This window comes from Trematomus bernacchii, unplaced genomic scaffold, assembly GCF_902827165.1.
Source record: "Trematomus bernacchii unplaced genomic scaffold, fTreBer1.1, whole genome shotgun sequence".
In the NCBI taxonomy this organism is placed as follows: domain Eukaryota; kingdom Metazoa; phylum Chordata; class Actinopteri; order Perciformes; family Nototheniidae; genus Trematomus; species Trematomus bernacchii.
Genome location: NW_022987616.1, coordinates 4,948,186 through 4,970,423, shown reverse-complemented (window position 1 = coordinate 4,970,423; position 22,238 = coordinate 4,948,186). Strand labels below are relative to the sequence as shown.

General features: G+C 43.4%; 1 protein-coding gene across 1 annotated transcript in view; it reads right to left on the bottom strand.

The window, feature by feature from the left end:
* cntnap2a (contactin associated protein 2a) overlaps window positions 1–22,238 on the bottom strand; it is a 305,998-nt gene that overhangs the window by 164,265 nt on the left and 119,495 nt on the right. The window contains 4 exon segments of the mRNA XM_034132634.1: window positions 1,391–1,525; window positions 1,527–1,583; window positions 1,586–1,605; window positions 16,128–16,238. Of these exon segments, the coding sequence (XP_033988525.1) occupies window positions 1,391–1,525; window positions 1,527–1,583; window positions 1,586–1,605; window positions 16,128–16,238 (323 nt within the window).

Sequence of the window (22,238 nt, the reverse complement as noted above, 5' to 3'; positions counted from 1 at the left end):
TTCTGTTTGTTCCCTCTTCCAAGGATTTTTCATCTCAACTGTACAGCACTTTGGCTCGACCAAAAATCGTTTAAAAATGTGCTATATAAATAAAACTTGATTTGATTTGATTTGATTTAAACATGATGTGCGTGCTGCGTGTATAGTCGGTTTTCAATTTCTACTGGGTTGCTTGTTATTTATGCTGCACACTCACGATATGTCCTTGATGTGTTTTTGTGTAAACATGCATCTATATTGTGTCCCTGGCCAATAAACTAAGGTACAAAAGAGGACACTGACCTTATGTTCCTTTAGCAGCTATACGAGGGTGGGGTACACATGCAAACACCTCCTCCCTTTCAATTTTGGGTGCTAGCCTGGTGTTTCAACATCATTCATGACAGGGCTTTCTTCTCTTCTCATCTCCTCTCGATGAAAGCCCATCTGTTCTCACCTGTAGCTCTCCGGCATACAGCAGTGAATACTAGGAGCCTTTAAGCCATTAGCTAATGATCAGGGATTGTTGGATGCCCCACTCAAGTGCTTACTCACAGTGCGGTAATGGAAGTCTGCTGGTTTGGATCAGGCGACAAAATAGCCACAAAGAGATCCCATCCATAAAATGTCAAGAAATAATTAGCTAAAGGGTCATTTCCACATGTTGTTCGAACACGGTGTTTTCAATCCAGAACCCCTTGGTGCATGCATAGGGTGAGTGGCTGAGATGTTACATTTGGTCAAAACTGAGCTAATGAATTGTTGAATATGTATGTGCACCACGCTGTTGCTCTCCCACACAAGGCTTTCTGCTCAGGGTTATGTGAGGGTGAGTGTCGTTTAATTTCCCATTCTATCTTAATAAAAACATTTTTTATTCTCACTCATGATTTCAAGATGCACATTCAACATGTATTGTTAAACTGAAAACATTTTTTGGTGAGGGTAATAAAATATATGTAAAATACGTAAAAAGCCACCTATACAGCTGTTTTTGATGGACTAACCGTTACTGAGGAATCGTTGGGATTTGTTTCTCAAATTGGATCTTTAACACAATAGATCCTGCTACTCGGTCCATAAAGTGTTGTCCTTCATATTGTCCCTCATTGTGTTCTGCAAGTAGGAGCATGGATTCTGCTCAGCACTGCCGCAATAAAACACTTTAAAATGGAATCTATACAGCCGCAGCACCCAGAGTACGGACTAAAATGCAATCTCAAGGGATCCAATTTGCTAAAATGTGCTTCTACGTGTTTTTCTGCTGTCCAGACTTTCTAAAATCAATTAGGATTGGATCTGGACATGCCAAAAATGGATTAGGGCTGGCAGTCTGGATAAGGCTGATAGGCAGTGGCTGTAGCCAACAGCATCTGCACACACACACACACACACATTTCTGTCCACTCACCCAGATGTTTCCGTCCTGATGGTATGGTTTCCAGTTCCTCCCCCGTGTCGCTGTAGAGGAGGCGGTACCTACCCACAGACCCGCGCGTGGCTTCCAGTCAGAGCTGCTGTAGCGTCCCTGCGTGGCAACGGAGCCTCACCTGCTTCCTTGAGCCCAGGTCCACCTGGAGCCACTGGTAATGGGTCGCTGTCCAGATGGTGACCAGCCACCAGCACCTGGGAGACAGCCACATTTAAAGGTCACCCATTATGCAAAATCCACTTTTCATGTCTTTTCTACATAAACACGTGTCCCCTCTTCTTCAATGTCTCTTCTATATCAACATGTGTCCCCTCTTCTTCACGTCTCTTCTATATCAACATGTGTCCCCTCTTCTTCACGTCTCTTCTATATCAACATGTGTCCCCTCTTCTTCATGTCTCTTCTACATCAAACATGTGTCCCCCTCTTCTTCACGTCTCTTCTATATCAACATGTGTCCCCCTCTTCTTTCATGTCTCTTCTACATCAACATGTGTCCCCTCTTCTTCATGTCTCTTCTACATCAACATGTGTCCCCTCTTCTTCATGTCTCTTCTACATCAACATGTGTCCCCTCTTCTTCATGTCTCTTCTACATCAACATGTGTCCCCTCTGTGTAAAGAGATTCTGAAAGTTTCAGGAAAAAAGATTCTCTCACTTTTGTCCTGATCCATTTTTATAAAAACCTGTCTGAAAATGAGCTGATCAGATTTTGGCCACTTTGTGATGTCATAACGATGTGTTGGCCTTGTGTAACCATTAGCCAATCACCCAACCAAGGTAACCCCCCCCCCCCCCACCTTATCACCTGAATCTCCTCCTAGAGCACCATTGAGTTCTTTTTAACCAAATATCTCTCAGAGGGGCGTGGGGAGGGGCTCCTTATTTTCATCTAAAGTAACAGACAGAGAATCAGCACTTTGGAAACAGGGCTGAAACAGAGGGGATTATGGGATGCTGCAATGATCTGTTTGGTATTTGGAGCCAAACACTTCAGAGACATGTTTTGTATCTGAGACCTATAATATATTGATGAAAAACAGTATAATAGGGGACCTTTAATAATGAGAGGGGGTTCTATGGTGGTTTTCAAATACCTCATTTACCTTTAAAAGTGATCTTCTCTATGAGGTAAAATGGCTTGGCCCTGGTTTAATTGAGTAAATGTACAAGTGTAGGAAGTATGTGTTTTTTTCTGTTGCGCATTATTATTTCACATGCAGTCGCTGCAGTTCAGGGACGCCCAGCTTCTGGAGTCTGAGGCAGACCGAGCAGCAGCATGGCCCCGACATAATGGCATTTAACAAAGAGAATGTGGAGTTACAAGGTTACAGACCTTCCTATTATTTATGGTCAGTGTCCAGCAGGGAGCAGCCCAGACATTTGCCTAAAATATATATATATGTATAAATATATAATTGTTCCTTGTCTAGCACAGCAGACACCTCGACCTTTTGAGGAATGGCATCAGCATGAATGCCATTCCAGGATGGATTCCTTTTTAATATCGGTATGCGAGACAGAATGAGGCACCTGAGGAGTTATTTTCAGTTACAACTCTTATGCCAAGAATGAAAACTATGCTAAGAATATGAGCACAGCATTAAAACTGGGTTACGGCTGATATCTATTTATCACAAAGTGCTTACACAGAGTAAAACTGGGATGACACATTGCCTGGATATGGAAATATGTACAAATGCAAATAGAGTCAGATAGAAGCCCCTTCACACTGACAGTTACATACGGTTATCTGCACATATTACAGCTCAGCTCTGGTTCAATACAAACATCCTGGAGTGCAGATTTAAGTGATATTTTCACTCTGGTGGAACTACTTTTTTAAAATGGTCTGAAAATGTATAATATAAACAGGGGAAATACATTTTCTGAATGTAAAAATATCTCTTAACCCCTTATTTCCACCTTTCATATGGTATGAAAACCCAACTTTTAAGAGTTGTACGATCTCCCACTACTGGGTAGGTGCACTTAAGATGAAATATTGCTTGACTATCTCTGAGTGCAGCTCAGTGCTTTTCCTATGGTTTCTGTGTCTTCTGTCTGAATAGATGGCTGTGTTTGTATTCAACATTTTTCAGTGGCAGTCTAGCCGAAACCTCATGGCTGATTACCAGACACATATTCATGTGTCCTCCAAAACATTGCCCCCCCTTCACACCTCGGGGTGTCTAACTGAGGCCGGGCCAGACCCTCCCTTGGACATCACAGGTTAATGAGCCTCAGGTTTAATGTTGCAGAAACAAAAGCAACAGCAAGACAGAAGAGCAGGAAAAATGCCAGACAGGAACCCAATGCCCTGATTTCATCTGCCATTATAAAGGAAAACAACATTTGTGATGCCACTCTCTGTGTGAGAATTTAAAGGGGACCTATCATGCAAAATGCACTTTGTGATGTCTTTTATACATACATATGTGTCCCTGGTGCGTCGGGCAACTCACGCACGAAAATAAACCCTCTCTCTTTTCCTCCATACCCAAATCTCTAAAAACGGGGCTGCAACGGATCTGATACAGACTGATTCAGATTTGAACACGCGCTGACGCCAGCAACGGGTGTGCTCCGCCTGTATGGGCAACTCTCCACCTATCAGGGGAATGAGAGGCTGCCCGTGGCATGGTAACAGCATGGTAACAGCATGGTAACAGCATGGTAACATGACGCTCGTGCCTCGGCCCCTCCTTTGCAGGGGGGCGTGGTCAGCTGCAGCGCATGCAAAGACAGGGCTGGAGGAGAGCAAAATAGAGCGAAATGAGGCATGGCTAAAATGCATGATCTGTTTGGTATTTTGACAAATAAACGTATAAATATACCTTATATAGGTTATGGCCCTACAATATATTATTCAAATATAGCATGATAGGTCCACTTTAAACCAATGTGAGAAATACCAGATATATGCATACTGAGTGCATTCAAATTTAAACAGATGTGAAAATTAGAGACCTCCCACCAAGCAGTGAAAAGTATGAGTGCCACAAGCAGCCGAGCCTGTGACAGAATGTGAGTGGGTGGTGGATGGACTGCGAACCCGGCCATGTCACGGCCGTCTCCTTTGATTCCCGTGATGGATTTTTTTCAAAAAGGACACAAATACAGATAAGAGAGTGATGGACTGAAAGCACAAGTGAAGGAGAATGACAGATAGAGAGAGCGAAACCGGATCCAAGGGGGACAAAGTGAGAGAAATGGAGATAGCAGGACAAAAAAAAGTACAAGCGAGTGGGAGAGGAGCGTTGTGAAGGAGGCATGAGAGATGATAGTGATATGATAAAAAAGAGGCAGAGGCAATATGTGATGTACTCCCCCCCCCCCCCCCCCCCCCCCCCCCCCCCCTCCTGGCAAAAATCCTATATCTTATCCAATTACAGAGCCATTACACTCCAGCCCCGGCCATGACAGATAACCAGGTCCATATCACTGGAAATGTCAATACCCTCAAAAAACCCGTTGCAGCAAAGCCGCTCCTTTAGGCGGATAAAAACACTATCAAAAGGGAGAGGGGGGTGGAGGGTGACACATTGGGTTCGGGAGGGGCGGGGCCATAGTGATAAGCAAACAGACAAGAGGAAAATATAGATTAAGAAAGCAAGCCGAGCGGACAAGTGACGCTACGAACAAGATCAGAGGATGGGGTGTCGGAAAGAGTGACGAGGAGGAGGCAGAAAAATGGAGACGAGGGCGAGTAAGAGAGATGGATGAGGTGAGGAGAAGAGAGGGTATTTATTTTTATTTGATGCTGGGGAGGGAAGAGATGAGATAGCATGCCAATAGATGAAAAAGGATGAAAGGGAACAATGTAGTTATGGTAAAGAAGGTGATAGATGAGTGAAGAGAGGAGGCGAACAGAGCGGAGGGAAGAGACATTATCAATGAAAAATAAACTGGGTTCAAATTATATAAAAAGAAAGAATGGAAAAAGTTGAGAGTTTAGAAAGTGGAGAGAGTAAGAGTTAAAATGTGTGTGCAATGTATGGGGCCATGACGGCAAGATCCTCAAATAAAAAGTGGTTGTCAAGGAAAATATTCCTGTGTTAGTGCCTGAGAAAAATAGGTAAGTCTATTTTTGAATAAGTCCTCGAACACTCTACTGACAAATGCATTTTGATGTGAAATATCAGATATGAAAGTCTTGTATTCCTTCAGAATGGATTCATCCAGGACCCCGCTGACCTGACATAGCTCACACTGCTCCAAGCTTGAATACTTTTTTTTGGTCACTGAGAATTTCTTTTTTGCACATTGTTCAAAACAGTTAAACAAGCCATTACCGGTCAGTGTGAATCAAGGTTTGAATCTAATTTACAATGTGCCCTGCGGTGCTAACTGTCACAGTGACCACCCTCACACTACTGGTGGGTATTTCATCTCAAAACATGCTATGGTACATGTCCTGCGCAGACAGTTTTTTATCTTTTCTACACCTCAGCCACCTCACTCTTCCCCTCTGGTGCCTCTGCAATGCTTGAGCACTTTCCAAATCTTAAATTCAGCACCCGTCGACCAGATGCCTCAGGGTTTCACCGTCAGCAGTCACCAGAGTCCGTCTCACCTGTCTCTCATTCCTGAACAGCCACACATAAACCTGCCCTCCATCTCTCTTACATTCAAGTCCATGCATCCATGAGATGATCAGATGCACAACTAATTATAATAGATCTTAAAACAAATGAAGGGTATCATGGCCACAATCCCTTGATTATTTTCTTTACAATCACAAACTAAGCACTAGGATTACAGCATTTACAATGCACATTTCTGTTATTTGTACTGATATTTCAATTGCGATTATGTTTCAGAATGTTTTTCAGTGGATGTATTTTTAGGGTGGGACTTTTCTGCAGCTTCAAAATGGTATTTAAAGGTCCCATGTCATGGCCATTTCTACTGATCATAATTCCATTGTTGAGGTATACTAGAATAGATTTATATTGTGCAATGTTCCAAACTCACATTGGTTTCTCATACAGCATCTCTGTATAGTATGTGTATTCACTCTCTGTCCTAAACGGCTTGTTGGAGCTCCTGCCCCCCCCCTCCCTATGAGCCCACTGTGCTCTGATTGGTCAGCTCGCCCACTCTGTTCTGATGAGTCCTCCACCGTTACAGCGGAACATCAGTGTTTATGTGTTACAATGGCGTTTGTTAGCAACCAGAAAATGACACCAGTAATGACAAACAGATGAGAATGCTGCGTGGGGTCTAGGTGCCGTGTTGGCGGGACGTTGCGGGGCTCGCTGCTGCGAGGAGCGGACAGTGTGAGCTGGCTTACTGGTGTGGTTTCCTGGTTGCTGCGTGGGGTCGGCGAGACAGCGAGACACAGTGAAACCCAGCCCGAAACCAGCCCGAGCACACACACACACACACCCGCAGCCTGGCTGTGAGTCTGTGTGTGTGCTCACACCAATTGACCAATTGTTCCATTTGGGTATGGTTACGTCACCATACCAGGAAGAAAAAAAAGGAAAATGAGAAATCTCCAACGAGGCGTTCTGGGGCAGCATAGACAGGGTATTTTCTGTGTTAGAGTTTTACTCGCTACAGGGTGTACTTTGAGGGTTTGTGACTCTGCCAGACCGTTTACATGCAGAAAAAGCTACATAACACACAAGGGGACGGGTAATAACCAGAAAAAGCATGTCATGGGACCTTTAACACATATTTAGCCTTTTATAAAATATAGTGCTTACAGCTATTTGAATATCATAGTTCCATTTTGCAAGTTTAATACCGTTTTGATTAATTGTGCAGCCCTATAATGATATAAATGAATTAAAATGAAATTTTTGGCCAGCCCAGTGCAGTTGATGTGGCATTGTCTTCCGTCCAAAGTTGAGCCAGGGTTGAATAGAGCCCAACCTCTCATTCTCACAGAAATGAAACAGGAGTTTTGAAGAAGTGCGGCTGTCAGTGTGAACATGACTTAAATGGGTGAATGAAGGACAGGGTAATGGTTAGGGAAAAGGGGTTGAAGGGGATGGATGGAGGAGAAGGCATGTTAGGGTCAGAGGCTTACCAGAAGTAACAGATGGTGAAGAGAGAGAGTCAGACATATTGAAAAGTCCAGAGGGACATCCAGGTTCAAAAGATCGTGCAAAGTGATGGCAGCAATTTGGAAGACGGGCTAAAAGCAGAGGTCAGAGGAGAAACAAGGGACATGCACAAAGGATGGAAAGAAGGGAGCACATAAGTGAGATGGGTAAATGTTGTCATAGATCAGAGAAGAAGAACAGATGAGAGGTGAGAGGGGAGGAGGGGCAGATTGACAGAGGTGAGGAGGGGGTGAAGAGAGCTATTTAAAAAAAAAAAAGGAAAGATGTGCAGTGAAAGGTGAACGCGGAGGGAGAGAGGGGAGAAGCGCAGAAAGGTTGACAGAATAAAGTGGAGATGGAGGAGACTGGCCACGGGGAAATGGAAGTGAGAGAGAGCGAAGTAAGAGCATCAGTGACGAATAAAGGAGAGAAAAGCAGGAGGAGAAAAGGGGAGGGGAGGAGAGTCGAGGGACTGTCACCGCTCTCTCACCTGTCACACACACAGATGTTCAGGGAGGAGAGGAGGAGCAGGAGGAGGGAGGAGAGAGGATAAGGGAATGGAGAAGGTCAAAGAAAACACCTTTGAGGACGCGACGAAGAAAAGCAGAACAGAAGTAACAAGAGAGGAAAAGATCAGGAGATAGTAACAGGACAAAAGATGGATAACAGGAACAACCCAACAGGAAGATATAGAGAATAAAGCACTGAAGGCACAACAGGATTAAAGAGGACGGCCTTGTTTTCATTGTTGGTAAAAGTCTTAAATGGATACAAGGTTGTTTCTGGATAACAGACACGGAGAGAATCAATTTGTGCGAAAAAAACAAAAACATTTCAGGTCTATATTGAGGCATTAAGTAAAGGTATAAGGACACAGAGGAATAAAGTCATATCAAATCTAATGATTGTAATAATCATGTGTTACTGATGTTTCAATCAGACACCGGTTCCTTTTATTTAAAGTGTTGGACTGTAATTCGACAAAAGCAAGATGAAGAGGCATCTGGCTTCATGGGCATTTTCTACATTCCTATGATGTTTTTACTCACTAAAACAATTAATGGATGAACGCAAACTAAGATTATTCATTAATAGCCCCAGTCGGACAAATCGAACGTCTTTTAATGAACATAGAAAAAGCAGAAAATCCAATATGTTTTTTTTCACTCTAGGGAAATCTACTCGTATTGATACTTAGCAGTTTATCAGGCCATTCTTTCAAAGGCTTAATATACAGTATTAATACCTCTACAGCTACAATATATCTTCATATTGCATTTGTATCGGGACCAGTTCCAGTAGTACACTAATGGCGCATTTTCACTGCAGGGCCTCGCTCGGTATGGCTATAGGCCTCGTTAGGCCAGGCTCACTTTATGCTGCGTTTCCATTACAGTTTAGGAACTGGGGTAGTAACTATAGTAACGCAGTGTAAGGCGGAGCCGTGACGTCATCTTCAATGCGAAACACAAAACCAACATTAGCCGTTAGCTGTTAGCACTCAGAGCTCACAGCTCCTCATATCTGTTCAGAAACTAGACAAAAGTGAAACAAGTACAAACCACAGACTGTCTGTGTCATGGTGAATACAGTCGCTGCTTTATTTATGTCTGTATAGGCCGTTGTTGTGAGTGTGGACGGTCGGAGCATATACTGCGTTAGCTTAGCCGATCTCCATTTAGAAAACACGCATTTTAAAAGGTTGTTCGCCTGCCGTCTGTCTGCAGACTTGTCAAAGCATTAATTCATGGTTTTTACTAACCGGTATCAGTATGTTGTTACTTCGGCATCATTTTGAAACGTGTATTACATTAACTCATGGTCAAATATGTCCATCTTGTTGTAGTTGCCAGCGATTCTCTCACTAGTTTAGCAGACTCAGCCCGGTTGTTGGCCCGGAAAGAACCTCGATTTTGGAGAGCCAGAAAAAGTACCCGCTAGCCGGAACTACGCCTAGTGGAAACGCAACTAAAACGGGCCGGGCACGGCACGGCACGGCACGCTTAAACCGCGCTGTAGTGGAAATGCGCCATAACAGTGGCATTTTTAATAAGCAGCATATTAGAAATCAGATTAGTCTGCTACCCTGGTGAAATGTCCCTGTGTGACGAGGCTTTTTCTGAGATAAAAGGAGCAAAGCGAGGACAAAAACATGCCTTGAGTTTCTCTGAGCTTGCAAAACAACTATCTGTGATGACACTGATAACCCTGCAGTGGTAGCAGAGTCAGAGCGAGTTGTACTGATACCAGCGCTGAAAGAAAACACTAATACTCTCAGACTAAAGTCCATATCAATGTGTTTGTGTAGGTTAATACAATATAATGTTTATATGGTTGTTGAGCAATGTGCATTGTCTCTTAGCATTAATACAATTAATTATGTTTTTAGTGGCATTTAAGCAGTTTCTGTTGGATGCAATAGACTAGAGCAACCATACAAAGTTATTTATTGCCCAATTTACCAAAACCATTAACACAAAACATACAATAAAAGCCACAAAGAAGCCATTTTGGCAATTTGGGTAGGGGGATATGGATCAATGTGCCAAGAGCAATGTGCTGATTAAGAAAAACCCAGGGAACATTGTGGAGAGAAAATCGAAGCAGGAAGTGCCCTCCGGGACCCATTGCACAAAATGGCAGCCTTTTGAAACTGTCAACTAATGCAATCTGTGAGGACATTTTTTCTTGTTTTCACATCTCAGTTCACACTGTTCAAGAAGCCTTCAGCTAGGAGCCATTAGACCGGACAGCAAGCAAAGGTATGGAAGCTGCCTTTGGTTGCTTTGAACCTGAATCAAACACTTTTCTTCTGTCTCTTTCAGACAAAGATGATCAGAGCTCACCAAACTGGACAAGTCACGGGTGATCATTCTCCTGGAGTGGATGTGACAACAAAGGAACAGTATAAAGAAACTGGATTTCCCTTGTGGGATTAATACAGGTTTATTTTATATGTATAATCCAGAGAATGTGACCGCGAATGTGAAGTGGAGTGTGAACATCTGTGTGTGTGTGTGATGATGATTTTAACTTTTACAGCGCAGCCGGGAAATGGAAAACAGGAGATTTAATTCAACTGCCTGACTGGGTAAATGGCTTTTACAGTACTGATGGTGGAAAATGAGTCAGACGGGAGGAAAAGAGTAAACAGTGCAGGGAAGCAGAAAGAGCAAGTCAGCAAGATAGTGAGGCAAACGCTTGGAAATGTTTGAGAGAGTACAAAAAAATGTGATTCCAAAGGGAAGTTGTGAGAGTGAGAAATGCAGACGCGTGTGATTGTGGACAGGTGACGAGCAGCAGGTGACACAAACAAAAGTGACAAAGGAGACGCATCAAACAGAAGAACATCTCTCCTCTGACTTACTGTCAGCGGGGGAGTGTGTGTGGGTGTGCGCGAACACATCACACAATTTGTTTGCAGGTTGAAACACTTTCACGGCCCCCTGCGATGCCTTGTTGTTCGTGTGTAGCAGCCTCCAGAGAACATGTGAGAGTGTGTTTATCAAAGTTGCTACTTCTCATAACAACCAGCACCGCATTAACAGAAAGTATAACATCTTCATTAATTAGGATGCGAGGCCGCCGGAAAAAGGGAGCAGAGAGAAAACAGCTGGTTAGCCCTCTGCTAGTGCTTCATCTTTCTGTCATGGAGCAAAGGGAGCGGATGAAGACGGAGTAATTTAATTAGAAGCGGACCGCCATTATCGATGGATGACTGCGACGACTAGAGACATCAAACAACTTTGCCAGACGACAGAGAGTGAAAAGCAACGCCTGGCATGGGAGGGGGGGGATCTGGTTAATTGTGCAGAAAGTCAGAGCACAGTTGTACTGCAGTGCTGTGACACTCTTTGTTTGATATGAGGGATACGCTGAAAAGTTGGAAAAAACTTTGAAAAGTAGGCATCAGACCGGGAATGAGAGTGAGGGGAAAAAGAAAATAGATAATGAGTTCTGAGAAGAAAGAAAAGGGGACAGGCCGAGAAAATGGAGTGTGGGATTGACAATGTTACTGTAGAAAATAGAAAGTGTGTGGAGGGAAATTGAGATGGAGAGGAAGAAAGGGGAGGCAAGATGCGATGGAGGGAGAAGACAGAGCGGAGGGCAGAGGATAGAGAGAGAGGAAAGAAAATGGGATGGCCAAGTGTTAATGATGAGCGGCCAAATCTCATTTCTGGCCAGGTCTGCAATGTGCAACGACGTGTGGGCATACATGGCATATGCAGGCACACATGCAACACGCACACACACACACACACACACACACACACACACACACACACACACACACACACACACACACACACACACACACACACACACACACACACACACACACACACACACACACACACACACACACACACACACACACACACACACACACACACACACCTTCCTCTCTCCACTTTCTTCAAAGACAAAAGGTGTTTATTATGTATTTTCTGTGTGCTAAATATGTGTGCTTAATATTAAAAATGTCCTGTGTTCCATTTTTAAAACACGGTGATCATATGTGGTTAGGGAAACGCGAGATCTGAAGATGCTTCTGTTCATCTTTCATTATGTTTCTTCTCATTCTTCCTCCCCTGTGCAAATGGACCATGGCTGCACGTGGGCCACCTTTCTCTGTCTGACATCCCTGATGTGCAGGGTCTCATACGTGAAGCAGCACTAACCACAGACAGTGAAGAGGTGGGAGAATGCACATTTGAGAGAGTAGATGAAAGTAGTGATTGTGGCCATGGTGTCCAGGAAGATTGATTTAATGGAAGTTGAGTGAAGAGAAGGTGAGGAAAGAGGTCTCAGGTGGATGGGGGAGACGGCTGTGAAAAAGGAAATGGAAGACAGGTGAGGGTAAAGGATGGCAGGAATGAGGTAAAAACAGATGGAGAAAGGGAGGCTTAGATTCTTTATCAATCTCTTGAGTCTTCAAACCCGTGCCTGATTTATCCTAGCGTTATAATAATATAGCTAATTTAATAATACATCACAGCTACTGACAATAAAACTGAGCCAATCTTAAATAAGATGCCCTAATGTAAGCTTACACACGACATAACAGCTTGTGAGTGGATGTGATTCGGGAACAATGACAAAAAGCATCAAGGAATAAGATAATGAGTATATTAGTAAAGAATGTGTTTGGATATCAGGAAAGCATTTAGTGAGCACTCTCATCCAAATACACACATAAACAAAGCTTATTCCCGGTGAGGCATTTATACAAAAATGCACAACAATGCACACTCTTAAAGCATACACAATGTCCAATATCAACACTCACACATACACATTGTGTGTGTGTGTGTGTGACAGCAGGACCCGATGACAGGCTGGCAGACAGCTGCCTGCCGGAAAATCGTTATGGCATTGTTTTACCCCACTCTCTTTCATGCACACACACAGACACTAAAAATGAAATGAACATACAGAAGCACACACACGCCTAAAACCTAATAGCTGTCAACATTCACAACACAAGCTTAATATGAGTGGTATGTCCCATTGATTATGTGCCTCCCCTGTTTGATAGCTATGGGAGATTGGAGCAGATTGGCTTATCAGCACACGCTCCTGCCGCCGAGGCACATTTGGCTGCCTAATGCAGCTGCCTGAAGGACCCTTCTTAGGGTATGAGTGGGTGTTTCTCAATGTCGAGGACGCTTCCTTGGTAGGACATGTCCCTCCGAGTCAGGTCCTTCAGAAGCGAGGCAAGAATCCTTCCGAGCCTCGGAAAACGAAGAATGGTGGAACAGGCTAACAGGTGTGCGTCATATGCGAGGCCCCGCCTTAAATGGAGCGCGATTTCCGCCAAAGATTTGGAAATTGGTCCGTGCGCAAAGCATTGTGGGGATTTTAAGACCGCGGAGGATACACATGTGCAGCCTCGAAATTTCCCGCAACGAAGGACGCCGGCCTCGGTAGAATTCCAAGCATCCTGGACATTGGAACAGTCCTTCGGCGGCACTCGCATGGCGTAGCATGCTTGAAATAGTGGCTCTGGAGCAGCCTTCCTCGACATTGAGAAACACCCAGTGTGTGAGCATGAGTTTGTGAAAATGTGTGTGAGTAGGGGAATTGGAGCAGACCCCTGCTGCTGCATGCTTGTTTGTATTAATACATGTGCGAGCGTGGGGAACAATTCTGCAGTTCTCCAGTCGGTAAGTCATTCTACCACGGCAGAAGAAGAGGCCGAGAACAAAGTTATAAACTCAATAGACATTTCTGTTACGTTGACGTTATGTTAATGTGAGGAAGGTTGCATCAGATTTTAGAGAGGCAAAGACAAGTCTCCTTTCTTTCTTGTAATGTCTCTTTAATGGAGCAGACACTTCAGTATATGTTTAAGTCACATGATTCATTTGCCTCATCTTTATTGGTTACCTTTGCATTTGTCATCAACTTTTTGATGCAATAATTAATGATTTTCCTGCATTTTCTACAAATCAACTCAGATGTGATTTGTGCTCTAAAGGTCCTTACACACCGAGCCGAGCCGATTTTCGGCGTCGATAGATGTCGGGCCGCCGATGAGCGTCGTGTCGCTCTACTCAGATTGGTATGTAGTGTACTGCAACCGTTGTGTCTTTTCGCCGTGCCGGCACCTTCCGCCGCCGATTCAACATGTTGAATCAGGAGGCCGTCGGCCAAAGAAATCACTCTGATTGGCTGTTCAGCTTAGCGAATCGCGAACTCGCTGTGGAGTGAAAATGGAACGCACACGCTATTTGTTGTTTGTTTATATCACGCAGTCTGTTCTTCTTCTCTCGGTGTATCATGCAGTCTGTCTTCCGGTTGTTGCCTCTTTTGAATGACGAATACACACTACCGCCGCCTGCTGGTAAGGAGCGTTATTGCCACTCACGCATGCGCAGTTCGTACGTGCTACTTGGCCGTCGGCTGAAGTCTTTGCGGTGTGTTCCAGTGTGACACATGGCCAAGACGCAGGAGACGTGAGGCGACGCAGGAGACGTGAGGCGACACTTCCCGTGTTCTTTTGGTGTTCTTTGGTGTCAGTTTGGTGTGTAAGAGGCTTGAGATGCCTTTTTGGTATTGATGAGAAATAACAACACTGATTAAAATGTTGAGCGGCGTCTTCCTTCACAGCAGATATAATGAGATTTAAGACAAGAGAAGGTGATTTGAAGACGCATTTCTAATCCTCGTGGAGAAGTTTCTCTCCGTAAGTAACCTCATTGTGCCTTCCTGCAGAACTTTCTCATTTCATATTCCTCCCCTGTCATATGCTGTATGCTAACGAGGTGATGACCTCATCATCCAAACACAGTGTCATTCTCCAGAGGACAATGAGACAGAGAGGATGACACTTTTTATCCTTTTCCCTCATTCCCCCTGCTGCTCTGACACTTGACTCAGTATCCATTCTGGTACACTAATGTCAACATCTAATGGAGTTTATCACAGTGGTAGTCGTGACTGTCACGTAATGGCCTTTGGCTCTCTGAAATGTGGAGATGTGAAAGGGGAGAAAAATAGGTCTCACTATGACATGTTTGGCTCCTAATTACAAGCGAAAAATGACAGTTAGAGAATGAGAGCGAGAGATGATTTCCTTTTTTGGCAGAAAGATTATTCACTGGAGAAACAGTCAAATGTCTATGGGTATTTTAGATTTTAGATTAGATTAACCCTCTGTCTGAAACCAGAGCCCATTCTGGTCTGATTGGTTAGCTGGCCGGCTCTGTTTTGATTGGTCAACCGCTGAGAGATGTCCCGCCCCCTCACCTACAATGTGTTTGAGCACTAGCCAATTGAAGCATGGGTGTTAAAGTAGGGAACTTTGGGATTGTTTTGCCATAGCAGACATGCACACAAACCTATATAAATCACAACAGGAAAAGGGAAGACCCCCAGAAAAACAAGGGCCCCTTTAACAGTTTTATTTTATTCATAAGAAAGGTCAATAAGATGCTATAGTAGTGAGACCTTGTGTATGTGCTTAGACAACTGTATTTATATGTTACTGTAGCACTTCTGTTCAACATGATTCAACATTGCATGTTTCCCAGGTCCTCCTTCATTGAGGAGATTAAATACAAAAGCAAGTGGGGAGATAATTCTCAAGCTGTATATTTGCTGCTCATTGACAAGTTGCTCTACTTTCTTCTTGTTGGTAGGTGTCATTATTAAAGGATTATACTGGTTTGATTAAACACACCATATTACTTTGCGTTTATTTGCCAGCTCTGAGCGCTGTTGCCTCAGCTGTGGTGTGACTATATTAGATGGGAAAGTATGAATTATGAATTACATAAACATAGAGGGATGTAATTGTGTGGTCCTATCTCTCTTTGCTGTGGACTGATGTGGAAATGAGCTCCAGTCTGACTCACGGAGATAATGACGTGAGCTGAGAGAGGGAGGGAGGCATGAAGAGAAGTTTAGGGAAATAGAGAGCGTGGAGAAAAGAGGAGAAGGAGGAGGAGAGCAGCTGTGCAGCACTACGAAGCGTGTCACTAACACGGCTCGGACATTTACCTCTCAGTGTGTCATCTGTAAAAAATCATTCTTAAGGATGCATGTACATGTACTTGCATCCTTAAGTGTGTGTGTGTGTGTGTGTGTGTGTGTGTGTGTGGTGTGTGTGTGTGTGTGTGTGTGTGTGTGTGTGTGTGTGTGTGTGTGTGTGTACCTCCTCTCCTGTTGAGCTTGGCATATCCGGGGGCATATCCGTTGGAGAAGACAGACGAGCTGGTGAAGGCTGTGTGAGGCAGGGGGGAGGCGAGGGCCTCGTCACACTTATCTGGGGAGAGAGGGATAGTAAGAAGCAGGAGAGAGGGAAATATAAAGGAGGAAGGGAAAGAGGAAATAGTGAAGATTAGTATATTAAGAGAATATGCATCAATGCTGAACAGACACTTATAAGTCCATGAAGTGGATGAAGTAGTTTTAAATCATAACATTGTTCATTGAATGTTAAATAAAGGGTTTCTAGGATCTCCTTAACTCAATTGAAGTACTCTCAGCTAGAAAAGTCTTTTATTTTCCACATGGTTTCACTAAGGCATTGTCGAACCTGCTCACAAGAGCAGAACCACATGAGAAGCTGAGGGAAATGTGTGTGGGTCAAGAACTAAGTCAGGTCAGAGAGAGAACCACTGGGGCATTGGAAACACTGTTGACTTCACCGGCTATCTCCAGGGTGTGCTGCAACATATCCATAACAAGCTATCTGGCCTTGTAACCAGATGCAGATGCATAATTGATTTAGAAAAGAAAGAGAAAAGGGAAACAGAGGTGTTAAATAAGTGAAGCCCGGTCCCTGGAGATCAGGTTCTGCACCGATTTAACAACCAAGGCTCTGATCTCTCCTATTCTGTCATAGTTATGCAGCCATACATATGTAGAAGACACAGATTTATCTAACCAGGTGACTATGGTCCCATACAGACAATGAGTGAATGCATCAAAGGAATCCATGATGGGACATTTTAAACTGGAGACCATAGTGATTAGAGAACCCCTGCGCGACACAAAATTGGGCCAGCGGCGTGAAGTGGGGGGGGGGCGAATGGCTCCATGCCAACTTCTATAACCTCTACTTCTTCCGTCCCCACCTCTTTGAACCATGGACAATACAGATATTGTACACATTGACCTCAATGTCAACCCAAAAACAACTAGTTATTCCCGACATACACAAACAGAGTCATAAGGTTATTTTTCTTAAAACATTTTGATTCACCCCTCACTCATCCGCACAAACATACTGTCCTGGAACTTCACACAGAGAGAAATTATGAATGGTCTGTCTGGCCAGGTAGAGGAAGTCAATAGCTCTCTGCCATGCCCCACTGTGCAAGTGTGTGTGTGTGTGTGTGTGTGTGTGTGTGTGTGTGTGTGTGTGTGTGTGTGTGTGTGTGTGTGTTAGATTCAGAAAAACAGAAATGTTCTTATGTGCATGAGTGTTTAGAGTACACTGTGGGTGAAACCAAAGCTTGTTAGGCCTTTACTTTCTGCCACAGGTAGACTCACAGATATATATAACACCATCAAAGCCCTTTAATGTATGTGTGTGTAACAGTGTGTGTTTCTGTGCAGCCTCCCTGAGAGAGGTTCATATATTATAACACTGCCCATTTTGATGGATGATACACACACTGACACATGTCCTCAACACACACACACACCCACACACACACACACACACACACCACACACACACACACACACACACACACACACACCACACCACACACACCACACACACACACACACACACACACACACACACACACACACACCACACACACACACACACACACACACACCACACACACACACACACACAAAATAACTATATTTCAGGTTGACCTTGCACTTGTATAGTGAAGCCCACTAACACATTAGGTGACTCAATACCGCAGAAATATGCAATGATGTACACTACAGAGTCCAAAGGAAGGGTTGGACAAAGCCAATTTATTTTAAAAAGTAGACTTGCATCCACTTGGGCTGTGGCGCTGAGCATGTGTATTTTCTGAAATATGCTGGGTTTATTCACACCGTTGCAAGTGCTCCTTGCAGGCAGGGACATCTGCTTCTTAAGGGATAAGGCAGCCTGGCTCTCTTCTATATTATAAATCCAATGCAAGGTGGTGAAGAGCTTTTAAAAGGACTTAAATGTGCTGATATCATTGGATGTGACTCATGGTGGCACACCCAGTGATGAGTTCCGGCTAATCTCCTTTTGAACCAAATGTTGTCAGGCAGTCAGCATCTGGTCATGAGATTGAGAGAAATGGTTGGGTCATGCTCAGTTCTTCAAAAATTACTTTTGCACCTTAAAGGGGACCTATCATGCAAAATGGCACTTTTGTACGTCTTTTCTACATGAATATGTGTCCCCGGTGTTCCAGGGAACTCACCAAGTGGTCAGAAACACACAACCCTCTTCTTTTCCTCCATAACCCAAATCTCTAAAAAAAGGGGCTGCAACGGATCTGATAAAACTGATCCAGATTTGAACACGTCTGTCCTGACGTCAGGACGGTGGCGCTACGGCTATTGGGCCAACTCCAACCAATCAGGAGGAGACAGCCACGGCCATTGCTGTTCGAAAGCGCTGGAGACGCTGTAGTACATATGCCAGGCCAGTAGATGGTGCTGTTCTCACTGAATCTAGCCCTTGCAAATCCAGAGCTAAAAAATGTCAAATTGAAGCAAAATGAGGCATGGCTAAAATGCATGATCTGTTTGGTATTTTGAAAAAAAAAAAAGTATAAATATGCCTTATATAGAGTATGGTCCTACACTATATTATTCAAATATAGCATGATAGGTCCAACTTTAAATTCATTGAAGATACGACCCTCTTTTCTCCCACTTAAGACACACGTTAGGGGTCTCTCACACACATGTGCATTCACAGGTCACCTTCCCTACACTGAATCCACAGAGACTCTGAAATGGATGCAATCATATACAGGCTGCCTCTTATTCATTCACACACACAATGCCTTTCCTGCTGTTTCTGTCTCAAGAGTATATCGATTTTTCAGCAATGACTTCCTCCAGCTGCACATGGAGATGCACACTCACGCAAAGACATTGAATAGCATATGAGTGCAGGGAGAAAAGGAATGAATGGCATTGGAGAGTGGAGTTGATGTAAGGAGAAAGTGGATTTTAAAGGGAATGGAGGTGTTGAAGTGTGGAGAGAAATATAGAGTTTTTCTGCAGTTATTTCCCTCGGAGCCCTCTTAACTCTCTGATGGTGTGGAAATCACTACGTTAAAGAATTTTAGTGATCAGATCAAACAATGAAACCTGTAATCAACAGGCTAATGCACGTTTAAAGTACACATGATGTTGAAATAGCATATCACGGCTGGATGATGTGTTAAAACATGCTCAGGTGAAATTGTTTTGAAACACCTCTTGAAGCTGAAGTCCCATTCATCGGTAATTGTGTTAATGGAAACCCCTCCTGTGGCAGTTAGCATTTCACTGGTTTTGTTTACAAAGTGACTGATTAGATATAAATATTTGTTGCCCTCATGCAGTTTGAATTGATTTTTACTGCCACAGTACATGTGCATTAAGTAGTCAAAACAATGACATCTGTAGACATGTTAAGACAGTTTAATAAGGTTAGTTTAGCTCCATGCACCTCTTTGTGTGCACATTATTATTATTTAGACATGCTGCTGCTACTGGTCTCCTCCTGTTCTAGATTCCTTAATATATACAACGTTGTACAGTATATGTTCAGTGTTTAATTTATACATCTGCTGGATTTTGTTTCGCACAATATACCCCAAGAGCAATATATTTTGACTTCCAGTTCTGTCCTCAATGTGCTGCTTGGATTAGTGTGCGGACCAATGACAATTCTTATTTGGTTTTGACTCAATTCAATTGCAAAGTACATTAAATGAATGTTTCTATATCAAAGTACTGCAGAATTAAGTTTGTAGATAGAATCCAGTTATACAACAGTTTGATTGTAATTGATTTTCTTTGATTTACTTTGATGTACAAGAGACAATTAAAATGCTACTTTCACATTACACAAAGACAAGGTCAGGATCTCAGTAATTATCATACAATTAAACTAAATTGCTTTAGAATCTCTGCAAATTCTGCTTTAGTACTGTACCACAATGTAATTATAGTATGCATACAGAATCCAATGCATTGTGGTTACAATTTGAAGATAGCAAGAACAAATGAAATTCAAACTGTTAGATCCATGATGATGAGAGTTAATACGAACCACAGTATATATGCGTTCATCATGGCACAAAAGTATATACATTAAAGGGGACCTATCATGCAAAATGCACTTTTGTACGTCTTTTATACATGAATATGTGTCCCCGGTGTTCCAGGGAACTCACCAAGTGTCAGAAAACACAACCCTCTCTATTTTCCTCCATACCCAAATCTCTAAAAAAGGGGCTGCAACGGATCTGATAAAAACTGATCCAGATTTGAACACTGTCCTGACGTCAGGACGGTGGCGCTACGGCTATTGGGCCAACTCCACCAATCAGGAGGAGACAGCCACGGCCATTGCCGTTCGAAAGCGCTGGAGACGCTGTAGTACATATGCCAGGCCTGTAGGTGGTGCTGTTCTCACTGAATCTGCCCTTGCAAAACCAGAGCTAAAAAATGTCAAATTGAGCAAAATGAGGCATGGCTAAAATGCATGATCTGTTTGGTATTTTGAAAAAGTATAAATATGCCTTATATAGGTATGGTCCTACACTATATTATTCAAATATAGCATGATAGGTCCACTTTAAGTAGTGAAGAAAGAATTGACTGCACACCTACACAAATGCACGTGGTTAGATATGGGACACTCTTAAAATAGAGCAAACTTAACCTCATGCCACGTTACAAGCACCAGATTTGTGGAAGAAAGTAACACAGTATGCAGAGCACGGTGATATGCTGGGAACACAGTTGCTGATATTTGCACATGTCTGAAGAACAAAGAATTGATCCGTACGTCCATGTACTTAAGGGCAAGCAAATGACTACATCCATGTGCAAATGTCAGGCTATTCCCCCGAGGGCACGAGACAGATAGTTTTACGCATGACGGTGTGATAAGAGAGGGGAAACAGGAGCATTGAGGAGGAGAGAGATGAGATGGAAAAAAGAGACAGGAGGTGAAGGCAAAGGAAAATGGCTGCCTACCAAAACCTCCTTAGTGACATTTCCAGCTAGGTAAATAACTAGGAAATGGAAAAAAGCAACCAGGAGATGTGTCAGCCGGCTGTCACCATGTGGGAGCAGAGCCACTGAGAGACAGGGTTTGGCCAGCGTGTTCAAAGGGCTTTACATCACGCCACATCTCTCTCAGGCTAAAGGGAGTTGGATACGAATACAGCGTAACACATTCAAGGTGAAATGCATGACATCCTAAAGATCAGTTGGCATAAAATCGCAGCCAGAAAGCTACATATTGGCATCCGGAGTGGCATAATAACCGGGAAAAACTGGCAGGCAAAAACTCCTTTAATGATTTGTGATTTTCTTCTACTTTCAAATTACCTGCCACATTGGCCATCCGGGCAAATAGCCCTGGCAGAGACAGTTAACAAGTACTAAGTACAAATTCCGAACAAAATGTGTATTTTTAACATCTCAAGATAAAAGAAAAATAATTTGGATGGACTCCTAGAAGTTTGACCTTTTGTGTGAATGTTTTAAAGCTTCTCCGTTTGAAATAGAGGGCAGAAAACAACTGTATAGTAAAGTCTACCTGGGCAGAGATTTCAGCTCTCTAATGTGTGTGTTGTTATTCCAGTTTCTCTGTGCATGTGTAAGTGCATGTGAGCTATTGTTTGTGCAATCCATCTTCTATACATTTTGAATTGAGATCCTTTAACAAAGCACTAGTCAGCCGGCGAAGCGCATCCGGTGTTTGTCAGACTGCTGAGCAAAATCTCTACAACAAACTCTGCTATCTTTATTTAATGACTGTCAAAACATTGTTTGTGTGGAGTTTTGGTATGGGGCTGTCAAGTATGTCCTCTCACTTACACTGAAAGCTGAAGTTTGGGGACCTGGGGGCTCTTTCTGGACTCAAGTCATGCACACAGTGGAAGCTGTCAAAAGTGCCAACAGCTGCACGGAGATGCAGTCTGACTCCAAACTGCCAGAGAGAGAGAGAGAGAGAGTGTCTCCGTCTGCAGGCCTTCGGTCTCTGGTGAGGCGGGCCTCTGCTCCATGTTGCACTTTAACGCCCACATTCACGCTTTAGTTAGACAGAGTCCATCTGGAGCAG